The following is a 17,415-nucleotide window of genomic DNA, read 5'->3' as shown; positions in this document are numbered from 1 at the left end:
GCTTTTAACATCTCATGATAAAGTTTTTCAGTAGGAGAATATCGCAAAATATATGTTTTTCCCCTGCTGTGGGAAATGCAATAATATAATCGATCTATATGCCCCTAGCTGTTTCACGTGGACTGACGAAAGTTGAGAAGAAAATCCCTAATACCACCAAGAGCGTACGCAGCTTACTCATTTAACGCAGCTGGTCTCATCTTGTTTCTGCCAAATATCCATGATTAAATCCCTGTTGACCATCCTGAAATTTTCTTTGACCATTTCATAAAGCATCTTTATGTAGGTTAATATTCTGCTGCTGATGAACTTGATCTAAAGAAGGGTTTCACGAAACACTGTCCATGTTTCTGAATTGGGAGGCCTTGCATTCCACATTTAATTAGCATTGAAATTCTTGCATGACCTTTCTTCACTAGCAGTTTATCTTGTTATCTCTGGTATTTTATGTGCTTTGGAGGTCAAGAATGCTATAAAAAATTTCTGTCTTACAGTTTCATCTGTGCCCTCTCTTGTGCATCGCTCCTCAAGCCACACTGTGCTACTCATTTTTATACAAAATTTAGGTAACACAGGAGATCCACATTCCTTTTTTCACAAAGATTCCTTTACTCCTTTGAATTTTGTAGGCATTTTGATAAACGTTATCTTTCACCTACTTCCTTTAAGATGTGCGATAAAGACATTCATTGTAATGAGACCGAAAAGCCAAAAAGCTTATCTTCTGTTGTTGCCTTTGTCTTACAGAATTCCCAACAAGCCGACTTGAAATGAGTGCTGTTGCAGACATTTTTGATAGAGATGGTGATGGATATATTGACTATTACGAATTTGTAGCAGCTCTTCATCCAAACAAGGATGCATACAAGCCTCTCACAGATGCCGACAAAATTGAAGATGAGGTACACTTTCTGCTTTCTTAGATAGCAAATCCTATTCTACTGGAGTCACATTCTTTAATATTTGATTTGATTTGATTTTCCTGTCAATATGATTTGCAGGTACATAAGTCTTTCAAAAATGTGATATTAGCAGTAAAATAATTATCCAATTGTTATTTTTTTCAGGTTACAAGGCAGGTAGCTAAGTGTAAATGTGCAAAACGATTTCAGGTGGAACAGATTGGGGATAACAAGTACAGGGTAAGTCTTCTAAGGACCTTCTTTGTTCTTTCAGCTTAAAGATTCTCCATATGACATGGCTATGCAAGGAATTAGGTTGTTTTCATTTACAGAAATCTTGTATGACATTTTTCTCACTTTCAGCTTGTCTCAGTTTTGTATGAATTTTTCTTATTAGAACATACAGGCTAATAATATGGATAAATAATGTTGCATTTATTATTTTTCACTGAAACTATAGAAGCTATTTTCAATGTATGGGAATTTTCAAAAGCTAACCGCATACATACATAAATAAAACAGGTCCTTAAAATCCAAACTTATTGTTTGACTATCTAAACTGTTTAAACTGTAGCTGGTTTTCTTTTAGTATCATAAAAACATTGACTGATATTTTCATCTGTGGTATTATATTGTACCTCAGAAATGTTTGCCCAAAGTGTACTCTACCGCTTTCACTCCTCACTTGTCAGTTTATTGGAGCATGCTCTTCCTTCATCTGTAAAAGTGCAAGCAATGTGTTAGATATCTGCAAAACAATTTAGATCACAGGAAAAAAAAATCACACTGTAGAGAAGTCTTTGCCACCCCTAGACTCAATAACCAGAACAATTTCAGACAAGAGGCGTAGTTTTTGGCTGAGAGCTTATTAAATACTCTTAGATGATTTTAAAAGACCACAGAAGCAGCAATGGGAAGGAAACAAAGGCCTTGAGAAGTCTTCCATAATAAATCTCTGGAGAGCTAGCTACCTGCTCATTTCTGAACTAGATACTTTATTTAGAATGTCTAATGTGTTAGTCTGCATGTGTTTAGAGTCATGTAGAGAATTTCCTGTAAACTAATCGTGTCTTTCTTCCGTTTTTCATTTCTTATCAGTTCTTCCTGGGAAATCAGGTATAAACCAGTGGAATGTGTTATGACGTTTCCCCCCCCCCCCCCCTTAATGTGTAGTGATTTAAGCTTGCAATGGCCAGTCCTCTCACCATCCTTTCACCTTCAGCTAATTCATTGCTGGTCAGCTGTGGTATTCCTTTCAATGCTATAGAACGTAGCTTTTCTGAGGATCCCTACCTCCCTGCTTTCTTTGACCATTTTTTTCATCAAGGAGATTACTTTTAAAGGAACCAGATAACAGTCAGCAGCAATTCACATAGTAAACATCTTGTGTGTTTAAAAATAATATTTTATCAGTTTTCACTTTTGTAGCAGAATAGTTCAAGATACCATGCTGTGTTTTTAGGTTATCTGATTAAGTCTCATCACAGTAAACATAGATCCCAGTGTCATGCTATTCATTTACTGCAACTCAAGGTGGAAAAACTTTCATTTTGAAAAAAATCCATGTGCGGTCAAGCAGTCCGATTAAGAATGTAGTTTATTGTTCATATATTATATGTTAACAAAGTGGATTATTAAATACATATTTTTAAAATAGGCAGGATAAACTTGATACTCCAATTAGTCTTAGACTACTTCCTATTCCAAAGTGTTTCCAAAGAGTTATGGCAAATCTATAGTGAATAGTAACTGTGTTTAAGAATACTATTTGTATACTGCTTGTCAGTTGGGTCATCAGTGAGTCAGGTTGCAGTGCCCTACAATGAGACACAGAAGAAATGCTAACCTGCTCACTTACTCCTGTGGTATATACTGATACTCAGCTTGTTAAATTGTTAAATCTTGCTTTCGGGGTAAGAACAGAAATAGGTTGCCCAAATAGTACCGGATTTCATCAGTATCTTACTCATGTTTAATTTTAAAGGCAACAATATGTAGGATCCGTTCTGGATATGCCAGTGTTTGCAGCATTCACCATTTTAAATCCAGGAATGTTGCAAATGCAGCTGTTGCATTCTCACTTACTGCTGAAGTATGGAAGAAAGTGTAAAGAGCAGTGGATAATCTTTCTACATCTCTCTATCTAAGTGACATTTTAAAATGTCTTCCAATGCATAAAGCTGTGGTTTTAAAAGACTGTTTGAAAGTGATGTTAATCCTCTTACCTTGAGATCTGTAATCGCAGATCTGGGAAAAATACAGCATTTTGGGGGAGCATATAACTTCTACTGGTGCAAAACAGCATCATTGCAAAAAGCAGTTACAGCAGGTTGGCTGAGTTTTCTCTAGTGACAGTGGTGATACATGGCTGTCATCGAGAGCAGAGTTTTTTTTAACTTAAACTAGACTTCCTTTAAGTTTTTATCCCAGTGTTTGTACTTCTGATTTTTAGTCCTCTGAAACAACAGTAAATATTGGTCAAGGAAAGTTGGTATCCAGCCTCTTTTAATAGGGAAATGGTCTGAGTTACTATTAGGAAAAATGCCTTGGGAGATGCCGCTGTACCATTCTCCAAAAGCCCCACTGTCTGAATTAACTGCAATCCAGAGAATTTCCAAAGGATACTGTGTCTGACCCTTGGTCTAATTGCCTGGCAGGGTTTAAATGAAGAATTAAGCTGGGATGGTGGGAGGGAAGAAAAGGAAAAAAGAGAGGATCTTCAGGATTTCTAGAAAAAGGATCTCTTTTGAAACAAGCCAATGAAAATAAATGGCATGGATTTGGGTGCCATTTTTTGTATCTTTGTTCTACATAGGTAGGACGGTTCTTTGTTATGCACAAATTGAATGCATTATAAAAAAAAAACAACACCTTTACAGATAATGCTCCTTCAAATTTTCTTATTTATAACAGATTTTTTATTATTAAGTGGCAAGCTTTGCTTTTGTTTGGTTCCTAAAAGTAATATTCCTTTAATCTTACTCTCTCTCCTTGGCTTAAGCAGTATCAAACAACTAAAGTCATTTAACAAGTAGGTATCACGTTTGCGTGATTTGTATTTAAAGCATTTCAGTCCCCTCACTGGAGCAAGTAGGTATGCTGAACTATGGTCAGCCTTCTCCAGGGGTCAAAGATTTTTCCAGATATGTGTATTTGACTCCTTTGGTTTCCACGAGTGCTCTGCATACTTGTGTGTCAGAGCGCTACACTTGGCCTAATGATCTGATATCAAGTAAATGTTTTGGTGGTATAATCTATAAAGTTATTACTTTTTCTGGTTAGTTTTTGTGAGATCATGGGGTCAACATTTTGATTGCTTTTTCTTGATCCAGATTTAAACTGAGATACTTCATATAGGTTTTGTTATACAGTGTACAGGAGCAAAAGATACCTTAGGTCTAGCCTTCAGCTCAAAGGAAGAGTTGGCTAGTACAACTCAAGAGTTAGTGTGAACCAGGCTTTTGGCACATCTCTGAATTTTGAAGAAGCTCAGCCTGTAGACAGAAGGGTGACAAGCAGTTTATAACAAAGGACAATTATGGGTGCTGAAGATCACTCATTGCTCTCGTAGTGTTCCCTTCTCCACATGGACCTAGCTATACGTGAGCAGTATTAACACTATACCTGAAAATGTCTCTATAATGAATCAATTGATGCAACAGTGCAAGTCTTGTAATGAACTGAATTTCCTGCCCACTTACTGATCATTTAAAGCAATACTGCCTTCTTTTCAGCTGACTTCATTAAAAATTAGACGGTTGCAGAAGAGAGTTTGCTTAAGATTTTAATAATGAAATAATGCAAATAAGTCTTCATTCATTTTTACTAATGCAGATCATAACCAATTAAATGACTGTGTTACTAATTTTGCTATCTTCATAAGATCAGAGATTTGAGAATCAAGCACAGAATTAAACCTGAGATTCTTTCTTACCATGCTGCCATATCCTTTGGATTAATGCAACGGCATTTGATTTTAAATCTTAACAGCTTTAATAATCTGCCTACATAAATCTGAGTTTTTAGCATTTACTAATAATTAAATATCAAAATAAACTTTTTAAAGAGTCTGACTTTTAACTCATCAGCATTGAAATGCATCTGTTATCTTTTAAGAATGACTGAGAACCTCAGAATGTTGTTTGACCTTGTTGCAGTTTGGTGACTCTCAACAACTGCGGCTTGTTCGTATCCTAAGAAGTACAGTCATGGTTCGTGTTGGAGGTGGCTGGATGGCACTGGATGAATTCTTAGTGAAAAATGATCCTTGCAGGGGTATGTAGCAAGACTGTTAAAATCGACATGCAGATAATAATTTGGATACAGTCACTGTCAAGAGTAGTATTGTTTTGTCGCAAGTTAGAGATTGAATTGTATAAAATGCCAGTCCTGTAAACACCAACTCATTAAATGTCCCATAGTGTTCTGTTTTTGTAAACTTTAAATCCCATGGTTCAGATCCTGTTCACTGCACTGATGTATGTCTAGAATAACTGCAGTGTCTTCTGCGCAGTTCCTCCAGTTTCAGAGTGATGTAACTAAGAATTGAACTTAGCCCAGAGTTTACAGCATGGAAGCTGGCAGATATAATGCACAGAAATGTCTAATAAAGTCTTCTCAGCAGGAGAAAAGTTTTAATGCCATAAATCAAAATAAGGCAATGAAATCAAAAAGAGTAACCAGGAAAAAAAAAAAAAACCCACAACAACCCTTTCTGACCAGTGGCTGCATGCAGGCTTTCAGGCTCTGCCTTTGTAGCCCTGCCTTTTCATTGGCATTCTCCCCAGCATCACTCTTCAGAGCCCTGAACCTTGTACGAAATGAGTGGAAAATGCTCTGATCAAGAGGACTTTTTGTTCTGGGGAAGTAGGGAGTGCTCTATCGCCATGCCCTCTAGGGCAGTTATGTCAAATGCATTGTTTTATCAGCAGACAGCAACTTAATGAGGGATCTTTGTTTGCCAGACAGCCTACCTCTGTAGTGTGGAAATAGGCTCTGTCTGGTACCATCCTTGGAGGAACAAGGGGAGACAGAAAAGAAACCAATTGAGAGGTGCTAGGAGAGATGCAAGTCAAACAACCAGAGCAGTTAAAAAAAAAAAAAAAAAACACCACACAATGCAAAATACAATGCAGAAAGTATACAATGACTATTTGTGTTGAGAGTGAGCTAACATTATGTAACTAGGTAATTCTATCCACTTAGCTAGCAGTGTTAAATTTGCTCTGATTTACCTCTTAAAGGTTCTATAGAAATACAATCAATGTTTTATCAGTGTGAGAAGAGCATGGAAGAGTTCAAGGGGAGAGGCAAGCAAACTGGTGAAGACTGAGAGATCACTTGTCCTACAGACCTTATTCTGCTGGCAGTTGTCTGACACAGCTTCAGCTTTTGGGATTCCAAACACTTAGATACAGACCTTGAGCAGGTAGACAGCTTGTATTTGTAGCAGTTGTCATGGTAAGGTATGGATATTAAACCAAAAAAGAAGCTGCCACAGAACCCTGTAAGGACTGACAAAGCGTGCTTCTCAGGCTTAGAGACATTTGCCCACGAGCATAAAACGTACCCGCAAAACTTTTTGTAAGTATCATAAAGGAACTATCATAACCAGCGTAGGAAAAAATCTCTATGATGTCATCTGTGATTTTTTCCAGTATTAAAAATAATCCTTTTGCTTACTTACATATTGTATATATGGATTATGTAATGGTACTGTTACGTTTATTTAATATATTAGTCCAACATACATTAGTGTTAGACCACAGGCTAAACTGAAATTTAGTGCCTGATTCTGCACCTGCTACTATGGTACAGGCATTTATGCCTGCAGATCCATCCTTACTTTATAGCTTTTTACCTTTATTCCTCAAAAGTGCAAGGTGGTGGAAAATCAAATGTGCCTAATGTCAGAATATCCAGCTTCATTAAAGGTTTAACTTGATTATTTTTGATGTGTCCCAAACATTTTTCTCAGCTCTATTGGCAGGTAGGCTGTTGTAATTCTGCGTCCTACTTGGGCTGACATTGACAGCTACAGTAATTAATAACCATCTAATTAGTTGATTAGAAGTCTGTATTACTCTAACCTCAGATAAAGAGTCCTTTAGAACTTTATTTTCTGGCTCTTCCCTCACCTCTTCTTTAACAGACCTTGTATTTTATGTATCACTATAAGATTTGCTATCGTACCTTACCCCTTTTTCATGGGAAGTGCATGAGCAGATGCATAAATCAACACAATGGGTCAAAGGAATACTGATCTCTATTAAACTAGACATTGGAAGTTGCACATAGGTACATAATTCTAGTCAGGATACATAATCCTGTTGAAGGCAGTGATTCGAAGTAGCCATTGATGTTATTAGTGATGCAGGTTCAGACTTTTCCTTAAGCACTTTGCGCAGCAAATCTGCCTTTCCACCAAGAGCTTCTCCTGTATTCAAATAATTCACATTTCAAAGAACTCTTGTGATAAACAACTTAAAATGTACTGGGCCTAGCTATGTAAAACAGTTTTAGCTTATATTACTTCTTTATGTCAGCAGATAAAGAGTCCCTGTTACGCAAGTATACTTGGGACTGCAGCTGATTGTATTCAAGCACTATTTCCTTTTTGCTTAGGGGAACTTTAAGAGCTCATCTCAGAGCACTTAGAGACAGCTTTGCTCTGAGTTCTTCTTTCGGCCTGGTGCTGAGTTTCATGCATATGCAGCTGCTGTACTTGATTTCTTCTCCTGCTAACGATTTTCTTTAATGTGACCCATATCCTGTGTCATTTTTTCTAGTTCATCATCACGGGAGTAAAATGTTACGTTCGGAATCAAACTCTTCAATTACCACTCAGCCTACTATAGGTTGGCAAACCCCTCTCTTTGTCTCCTCTTCTTCTTCTCCTTTCTTTTCATTTCCTTCCTACTTTTTTAATATATATATTTTTAACAATACGCTTCACCCATCACATTTAGCTTGATGTGTTTCTACATGGGCTGGTGCTGTGCAAGCTAATTTTTTTTTCTCTGACACGCTTTAAGAGTGTTTCAAAAACAATTGTCATTCATACTGACAGTTAAATGCTAACATGTCTTGCATCTGTTCTTTTGGAACATTCTCTCATATGTGTTTGTATGCGTGTGTGAGTGCTTAGCCACCAATTACTTCATTATAGTTTTGATTTTGTGTTCATCATTGCATGTTGCCAGACTACACAATTTCATAGTTTAGAATAAATATATTTGCTGCTCTCCTGTAATTTGTACTTAGCAATTTCTTCTGGAACATCCAAGCAAGTATTATTTATTATGAGTAGCTGTAGAGTTAGCGAAACTGCTCATCAGGTTGTGTCTATGTATTGATAGTTGATTGATTAACAGTGATTTAGCACACTGAGCATTCCATTATCACGCTGACCTCCTTTGACAGTGATTCATTCCTGCTGGCATAAAGTATTAGAATAAGCAAGTTCTGCACATAAACTCTTATGTGTCCAAAATAAATGCATTGCACAGTAATGCATTTTATTTATTGTTAAAATGTGTTGGATGGAGTTGGCATGGCAAAAAAGTAAATAAACAGCCTCATAACAATCTTCATTATCAGACTAAATCAACACTTTTCTTTGATGTACTGCAGCTAAAGGGAGGACAAATGTGGAGCTGCGTGAAAAGTTCATTTTGGCAGATGGCGCCAGTCAGAGCATGGCAGCTTTCCGACCGAGGGGCCGTAGATCACGACCGTCTTCAAGGGGTGCTTCTCCCAACAGATCTACATCTTTGTCAAGTCAGGCTGGCCAGGCAGCAGCCCCACAAGCGGTTGCTACAAGTACACCCAAGGTAAGGAGAGACGTACAAAACTCCACTGGTTAACCAAAGGGGTATAGACTGTTTCTGGCTCAAGCAGTACTGGTGTTTTCACTAGCCAATAGGGAGGAAGTATCTCAATTTTATTTCATTGTCTGGGAGGATCTGAGAAATGTTTTCAGTTTACTTCCTCTACTGCTGTTCTTTTTCAGCGCTGGAATAGAAGAATTCTGTACGTTTAAGGTGCTGCATGAGCTAACTGGCAATTTGGGAATAGCTCTGAAAGAGCAAAGAACCTGTCCATTTAATTTAAGAAACAAGCTCTGCCATCACCATTTTTCAGAACATTTGTCACCTACCCTTTCTGCTTAGTTTTTATTTCTACTGTGAGATTTGATCTTCCTGTAGCATGGGTATTCTTCTCCATGACATTGTTTCCCACCTACTGTCCTTCATATTTTGATTTACCATTGTTTCATACAGACACCCCATCATTTAACACGCAACTATGGTAAACCATGGTTGACAAACAGCAAAACGTCAACTCCTAAGCCACCAGAATCTACAGACTATCAAGGGTCATCTGCAGAGGTACAGTAAGGACAGAGATCCTAGTCTAATGACCTTGCTTCACTAAAACTGTCACTTCACTAACAGTCACTAGAGATTCAGTGCTTCAGAGCTTCAGTGTCCCTTGCATATTAGTACATTGCCTTCATTTTAGGCCTTTCTGAAATTATTTCTGTCCTTTCCTTTTTTTCCTTCAGTCTTTTTTTGATGTTGTTTGTTATGTTTTTTGACTTTCGGGAAAACTCAGCCCCAGTGAATTCATTTTTGAAGTACAAATGATTTATAGAGTTGTACGTAAGAGTATGCAAGGAACTGTATGAATAAATATGGAAAAATCCTTTTCTTTAATATAGCATTTCATATGCTTCACAGATTGTCTTTTCCTAAAATTCTCCTTCGAGTTTATAATGTACCATAACATTCAAGAACTGCAGGAATGAGATTAATAAATATGATCTTCAATACAAAATCACTAACTGAAGAAATTCCCAGTCACTGTGAGCAAGATGGCCCAAAAGACTGACTGTGGTAGATAAATCTTTCCAGCAGTTGAAAGCTTAGTTTAGGGGTGTAATGACCAATTGTTGCTCTAATACGATAGCTATTTGATGACTTACAGGAAATGAGCTTTGGTCGTATTTCCAGCCCATGAGTTACAGAGAAACTGCTAGCACAGCGATTAGGACTGTGTGACCAAAATTTGAAGGGGCTTGGAGCCAAAGTGTCTTCTCTAATGCCATTAGTGAAAAGACTGCAGCTTGGTCAGACTGCAAACTGAGTTTTCAGTTGTTGAAGTTGTTCTTGCCCTGGGTTAGATAGACGGCTTAGTGCAGGGAAGATTGCTCTGCCATGACTTCTTTTGCATCTGTTCCTCACAAATGTGCACTTTGACGTCTATTACTATTCATGACACCTTCCAGTGCTAAGTTTACATAACCTCTGCTTGGCTTTAAGAAGTATAACAAACTTTTCACTCCTCCTTTCTGTGTGAGTGGGTGCATTATTTGTGTGCACTGCAGGCCTCTGTATATCACTTCCAGCACACAGGACTGTTGCTTAAAATGATTGCCAATAGCACGAAATTGAATCAATTGTCAGTTTTTAATATACTCTCTTTATTTTCTTTGATCTCTCAGGTGGTAACTAAATTATAAGGTTAATTGATGGTACCCTAAAGATGAATGAGAAATGTGCAGGGTTTACAGACATGGAAAGCTGTCTTGTTTTCATTGCATTACATTGAACTGAAAATGGTTGGCACTGGTTTCAGATGGGGACATTATATTTCTCACCGGCTGTCACTACTGTGTATAGTTTCAGTGAGTTTCTTACATAAAAGAATCCATGATTTAAGGTTATAAACGGAGCAAGTGGGGTTCAGGTCAGTTTTAGTGAATTTCTGAGACATTCAGCAGTATTTTCTGTCCAAGAGAGTGGTTAGGTATGGCAGTGTAGACTGCCTTTGGGTTTAGGGCCAAACTGAAGAACAAACTTGTTCTTCTCCTTGGCCCAGTGGTTCTGTCCCCGGCTCTTCTACAATGTGCAACAACTTCACCTGGGGTAATGAAAGAGTTCCCTTTCTCTTTATCCTCCCAAGTGATCTCTTACAGCAGAGATTTCCAAGGTATGGCCACCTGGTCACTTGTAGCCTGTGAAGCCTTTATACTTGGCCTTAAAAGAGAGAGTTCAGTATGGTGACCATCCCTGTCAGAAACAGCAGCTTGTCTGCTCCGTAGCTTCTCTCCGTTCTTTTTCCAGATGCACCAGAACTGGCCCTACTGGGCAGAGGACCAAAAGCATCTGCCAGGCATGCCGTCTGTTGGGCCTCCTCTCTGTTCTTAGCTGTAGGCAGCTCCCGGTGCATGGTGTTCAGTCTTGGTTTTTTACTGTAGCTTTCTACTTCTTTGAAAGGAAATTTGAGAGCTGAGGATTTAATTTTAGTGACTTTGGAAGAAATCTTCCCATTTGGGACTAATAGTAAATGAAGAATCATTTTATGTCAAAAACCAGAAAACAAGCAAGATAAAGCTATGAAGCAGAGATGTTTCAGACAACGTACTGACAACAAGAACTTTCTGGATTAGGCTTTTTTTTTTTTTTTTTTTTGCTTTGCTGCAAAATGGTTTGAAATCTTGTAGTTTTGTTTTACCATCAAGATAATTGTAAAATTGAAACAAACGTATTCACCACTTATAACTGCAGTCAGAATGATGCATGAACCAGTTTTTGTAGACAAAAAATCTCAGCTACTTGTCTCTGTTAATTTAAGTCATGTACCATCAACTAATCTTATGCTTGACTAATTATAAGAGGGCAGCCTTTCTCTTTCTATATATATGAATTGATACATACACAAAGAATGCTAAAATATTAATCCCAAGCAAACTGTCAATTTTTTTTTTTGGTACATTTGGACTACTTCAAACACTAACTGCTAAAGGAATGTTCAAAACTGTTCACATTACAAAAAATATCCTTTAGTGACTCACACCAGTATTTTAGCTTTATAGTTAGTGTTGTTAAGATGACTGTAATTCCAAGCTATCTGCTGCTTAACATTAGATCTTATGCTTCAGTAGTGGCAATTGAAACAACCATATCTTTTCTGCATAGGGAACGCCAATTCAAGGGAGTAAACTCAGATTGCCGGGATATCTATCAGGAAAGGGTTTCCACTCTGGAGAAGACAGCGGCATACTGTCAACAGCAGCTACCAGAGTTAGAGCTCAGTTTGCAGGTGAGTGTCTTGACTTTAGAGCTTGATCTGCTACTTGCTACTACAGTGCTTTTCCCACTGAATACTCTGAGGCATGTTAGGGTGTGAGGAAGATGTGTCAGAAGAGTAGGGGGGGGAAATCATAGTCCTCCTGTTTTCACGTTAGTACTGATGATGATGCGTGAAGTCAGGATAATGGTTCTCCATTCACATGGTTCACAGCACTGTATAGCAGGTATATTGAGCCTGGATATGCCAAGTCGTGAACGGCAAACTTCTTGACTATGATATGTCCAGCGTATCTGCCTAGGGAACTAAGAAAGAAGCATTTACTTAAAAAACAAAGTGTTAAATTCTTGACAGTATCCAGATTATGCTGAAATGTGATGGAGAGTAAGTGGTCATCTTATCATAACCTGTCTGTTTCTTCTGAAAGAAGAAATGCAGGTAGCATCTGTAGATGACTTATTAATAGAATATACCATCAAGATTTTTTAAACAGTATATAAAAAACAGGACGTAGTGAAGCTGTGCTCCTCTGGGAGCCTCAGAGCAGCTCTGCACAAGGGAGAGGGTTAGATGGTTAGAACAGAAGACAGCACTACTGGCTTCCCTGCTAGTCTTAAGCTCCGCAGAGTACTGCATACTGAACAGTACTGAAAAATCGTGTTCATATAGTACACATCTTCTAAGTTATTACTGATTTGAAAAAATGAACCACATAAGATTTCAGTTTCAACTTGGCCTTCTTTGCACGTACAGGGAACCAGGTTTGTCAGGATCAAAAAGATTCAATAAACAATTAGAAAATTATGAAAAACCACATTCATGTGTTTTTGTTTAAGACTCCTGTGGGTTTTTTCCTTCATGGCACATTGTTTGGACAGGCTTTCACTTTAAAAAGCTCGCAGACAGCTCATTTGCTCATTCCTCTGATTGAAGAATGTTCTTCCTTCTTTTACTTGTGGCTTTCAACTATATAATTTTGATTTAAAAAAATGGGGGTACAGATTTAAAAACACAGTCCATTTTCATCAGCATCTCAAAGGTATATATTCATAAATGGTATGCATGAAGCTGTTAGGTGTTGAATTATTCTGATTCATAGCTGAGAAAATAGTAGAGGAAAGGCTGTTTAGTAAACATGCACTGCACATCTCATAGGTCAAGAAAAGTTGCCAGGATAATACCTTTTTATGAGATGGGCTAGTGACTGAATTACCTACATCTCAGCGTTTGATCTCTCCTTTCCTTCTCTTTAGTGGGAGATAACTGCATTGTTGTATAATGTTGTTTGAAATCAAGGGGAACCTTGATATCTAGTTTGTCTGGCAGAGGTCTACAGTTTAGTTTGTGCACCGAGGAACTTCTGGAATTGCCAAAGATATGCAACATATCCTTACCTGTAATACTTTTCTTTTTCTAGAAACCAGAAGAACTCCAAGTAGACCTGGAAGCCGAGCAGGAAGCAAGGCTGGCAGCAGGTCAAGTAGTCGCCGAGGCAGTGATGCATCTGACTTTGACATTTCAGAAATCCAGTCTGTATGCTCAGATATGTCAGAGACTGTTCCTGCTACAAGCAGACCGACACCCCGAGCAGGTTCTCGGCCAGGATCAGCCAAGCCTTCTAAAATTCCAACTCCCCAAAGAAGGCCACTAGCCAGCAAATTGGACAAGTCCTTGAAGAGATAATATGATTGGCTCCGTAAAGGTCTTTTCCTTTTGCATTAAGTATTTAAGTTTGTAAGATGTAAAATATTATGTAGAAATTATTGTGAAATATCGCAAGAGGTGGATTTTTAATTCTGCAGATGGCCTTATTTGTGTATTTGTCTTCTTATTTTGTGTATAATTTTTGTCAGATTTGTTTTTGTTTATGCCATATCCTATGAAAAGGGGGAAGAGTTTTAATGTAAACTAACAATTGTACACAGTAATGTGTAGAAAGTACACTAAAAATAATTGCCGAATGTACAGTGTACTGAATGTACAGTAAGTCTCTACAACCTGAACAAAATAGGCCTATCACTATCTCATTAGTCAACAGTAAAGAATACCTCATGATTTTTCTTTAAAAAAAGAAAAAAAGAAAAAGCCAAAAGACACAATTACACATTTTGATCTAACTAAACGAACACTAAAGGATGTATGTCAGAAGTACTAAGGAATACAAGAACACATTCACAGTACCCTTATTTATACAGCATCTCTCAGAGAACTCACAGAGTTAATTAAGCACTTGCCAGTAATATGATACTCCAATACCTTGCAGCATTTCTGTGCCATTGCTTTCAATGAGGCCAGACACATTCTGGATATTTGAACTATTATTCTGTAAGAATATCAGTATGAAGTGCTTTCATGTAAATGTGAGGTTTTCTTTTGCTTGAGTGGATGGTAGCACTGTATCATTGAACTCATTTTGTATCAAAGCAATTTTGCTTGCAGAAAGCTCTGAAATAAACATGTCCCTTAACTTTATTTCTATTGTATTTCTTATTTCACAGGAAGATCACTTTCTGCACTATGTTTTAGGGCATAAATCATTTTAAATGACCAATAATTACCCTAGGAACATAGACTTTAACGTAATTTCCAATTATCAGCCATCAGATTTTGTTAGCTACTCTATTTGTTTAATAAAACACTAAATTGCACATATCAGATCATATGAAATGATATATAATTATTGTGTGTTGACAATTATTTTCTCCGTATTAAACTGATACTTCTATACAATTTATGAAAGGCATGAAGAGTAATTCACTTACCCTTCTTGTCAGTGAAATACTTTGCCATTCAGGGATCCTTTTAAAAGGATTAATAATAGTTTATTTTCAATGGAAAAAAGATGCAGCTTCAAGTAGGAGTGCTGTAGAACAGCTAGGTAGATACTGTAGTAAGTAGTCACAGAGTCCCTAGAAATTCAAAATGCTCTTTCTTTGATAATATCAGAAAGACCCACTTAAAATTTGGCCAATACGTTAGACTAAATAGTCTAAATCTGGCTGTTTATACGCCAGAAAACACTGTATTTGTAGTAGAGGAATTCTAGGGGAAAAATTATTTGTGGCTGGTCCCTTAGCATGCTAAAAATGAAGTCTAAGTTCAGCTGATCACCTGTGGGTAGTGATGGTATCCCCATTGTCTGCTTACGCTCTCACTGGAAATATTACCAAGGTGGTCGTCTGAGTTGTCACAAGAGCTTTATACAGATAAAGAAGTTGAGTCACGCAATCAGTTTGTAAGAAATGGAAAAGCAAAATTATATTGAAAAGATTAATTCCATCCATTTCAGTCTATCAAAATCCACTTGTGGCAGGATTTTCTCCAACATGCGGAGTCATCCAGAGAATGTTTGTACAAGGGTTTGCACAACGCAGACAGAATCATCCACCCTCCACCCCGAGAAGTCCAAGGGAAGTGCAGCAAATGGGATCCTTAGTGAGAATGTGGATGATGACACTTGGAAAAACTCCACTATTCTTTCCCGTGGTTTCCCTTGGCCACTGTAACAAGTGGCCTGCAGGCTATTGGACGTAGGAAAAGCCACATTTTGCTGCACAGTTCAGGTTATATCCCAGTCACCTACTGAAGCCATTTTCAAAAGATGGTGTACATACATCACAGGCAGTAGACTTGAGGCTGTGCTGCTTAGTCCTAATTGCTGGCTGGTAACTGAACACAGCAGGAGGGGCACCCTTCTGACTTGAAGCGATCTGTATGCTCTGAGGGCAGATGATAATGAAAAGAAGCGTGGCTTCTGTTGCAAAAAAGTGTATGGAACAAGTCCTACTGCAGCAGGTCTGGGGCTAGGCACACGCACACGTGCTGAATGCAGCATCAGTTTCTGCTACGGTGCTTTGTCTTTCCATGTTTCACCTGTCCTATAGCTGCTATTCATTGAAATGATTCCTGTCCTGTTAACGTTAAAATAAATTCGGATGACTGCACAGGGTTTTTTCAAACCCTGATACCTTTGGATAAGGAGTAGTCTCCGTTTTACAGATGATAACTGAAGCAAAGGAAAAGGATAGAGTTTAGGCATTTGTATGGCTAACTTGGCCACAGGAGAAGACAGTGCCCAGTGCAGCGTATTCTTAGTACATTTTGAAATCCCTGGACTAGTAGAGAAGGGGGTAGGGATGGCAATTCTGACAAGGGACCAACATCACTGGTTTGTGAGAAGAGGTGCATAGTTCAGGGCTCTGTATCCCAACTGGACATAGCAGCTCACTCTGCCCACAGTAGTGTTAGCACATGCTTTGAAGCACCTTGTATGTGTATTGTGGTCTTAGCTCTAATCATAGTCATAATACTTCAAGAGTTATGTAACTTTACATAATTTACGTGTTGCTACATTAAATTTTTATAAAAGTATTAAAGTTGCGACCAGCCTCTGAGAAACCTCTGATGTAGGCTAAAAGAATTCAAGGACTAGTTGACTTAGAGAACTCATTGGCTATTGCAAAAGATTTGAATTCTGGGAATCATCCAATCTTGGAAACTCAATTAATAATAAGTTAAATGGTAAGTTTAATAAATGAAATGAATAGGAAGATAATAGCAAGTTAAATAGTCAAAATTATCCCGTTAGAAGCCCAAATTTTTCTCAAATATTAAATCTTACTCAATTACCTTCTTCCAGAAATGACTAAAATGTGTTAAAGTAATATTAAGAATTCCAAAAATAGAGGCTTTCTAAAAAACTGTTCCCTGTGTCTGTTATGAAAACCATACTGCCAAAAGTCTGAAAAATAAATATTGGATATGGGCACTTCTGTGGCCCACAGACAGAACTTCAGAAATTGATGAAAATGGTGTACTTGTGTCCTTTTCTAGTAATACAAGGCCCTGTATCCCAAGTAGACAGAGCTGCTCACAGTGCAGGAAGCATGACTTCCGTTGCAAACAAGCATGGTAAGAAGTCCTACTGCAACTGTTCTGGAATTAGGCGCACACATTTCTCCTGGGAACGTGCTTAATTATTACCTTTACGCTAATAAAGAGCATTACAATGTGGATTACCTGAACATGGTCCTAGTGGTCATGTAGAGAAGAAAATGAAATCGACAAGGTCTCAGCTGATGGGCAAGTTCTCCCTGGTAGGAGTCGATATCTACCAGCAGGACGTTGAACTACAGTAACTGGTAGATTACAAGAAAGGTCTAATAAAATTGAGTTAAGCAAAAAGCTGTGTTCTGTTTCCATCTTCCTGTAATTTGAAAATATACCTTCTTTGGTACCAGTATAAACAAGAGAGGGAGGATCAACCCTATAACCGAAGGCCAACCTTGCAGTCACATCAGTTTTTCTGCACAACCTCATCATCAGAGATGCACCTTTCCACCATTTATTATCCCCTGTCCAGAAACAGAAGTTGAACAGAAGCTATGGCTTCATCTAGCTTTCTGGATAACTAAAAGTA

The 17,415-nt window shown here is 37.9% G+C and overlaps 1 protein-coding gene across 28 annotated transcripts in view; it reads left to right on the top strand.

Annotated features, from left to right (window-relative positions):
* The window catches only part of LOC104151956 (dystonin), a 309,066-nt gene extending 294,598 nt beyond the window's left edge, over window positions 1-14,468 (top strand). For 14 of the 28 annotated variants that reach the window (XM_068937427.1, XM_068937406.1, XM_068937425.1 and 11 more), the window contains 9 exons: window positions 748-902; window positions 1,068-1,142; window positions 2,001-2,018; window positions 5,060-5,177; window positions 7,691-7,759; window positions 8,535-8,734; window positions 9,185-9,292; window positions 11,885-12,008; window positions 13,414-14,468. In XM_068937427.1, coding sequence (XP_068793528.1) covers window positions 748-902; window positions 1,068-1,142; window positions 2,001-2,018; window positions 5,060-5,177; window positions 7,691-7,759; window positions 8,535-8,734; window positions 9,185-9,292; window positions 11,885-12,008; window positions 13,414-13,679 — 1,133 coding nt within the window. In that variant the 3' untranslated portion in view covers window positions 13,680-14,468. The remainder of the gene's footprint in view (window positions 1-747; window positions 903-1,067; window positions 1,143-2,000; window positions 2,019-5,059; window positions 5,178-7,690; window positions 7,760-8,534; window positions 8,735-9,184; window positions 9,293-11,884; window positions 12,009-13,413) is intronic. The other 14 variants (XM_068937429.1, XM_068937428.1, XM_068937407.1 and 11 more) reach the window with 6 other exon arrangements.
* Window positions 14,469-17,415: the final 2,947 nt, after the last annotated feature.

Source organism: Struthio camelus, chromosome 3, assembly GCF_040807025.1.
Source record: "Struthio camelus isolate bStrCam1 chromosome 3, bStrCam1.hap1, whole genome shotgun sequence".
Taxonomy (NCBI): domain Eukaryota; kingdom Metazoa; phylum Chordata; class Aves; order Struthioniformes; family Struthionidae; genus Struthio; species Struthio camelus.
This window is presented reverse-complemented; position numbering and strand designations above follow the sequence as displayed.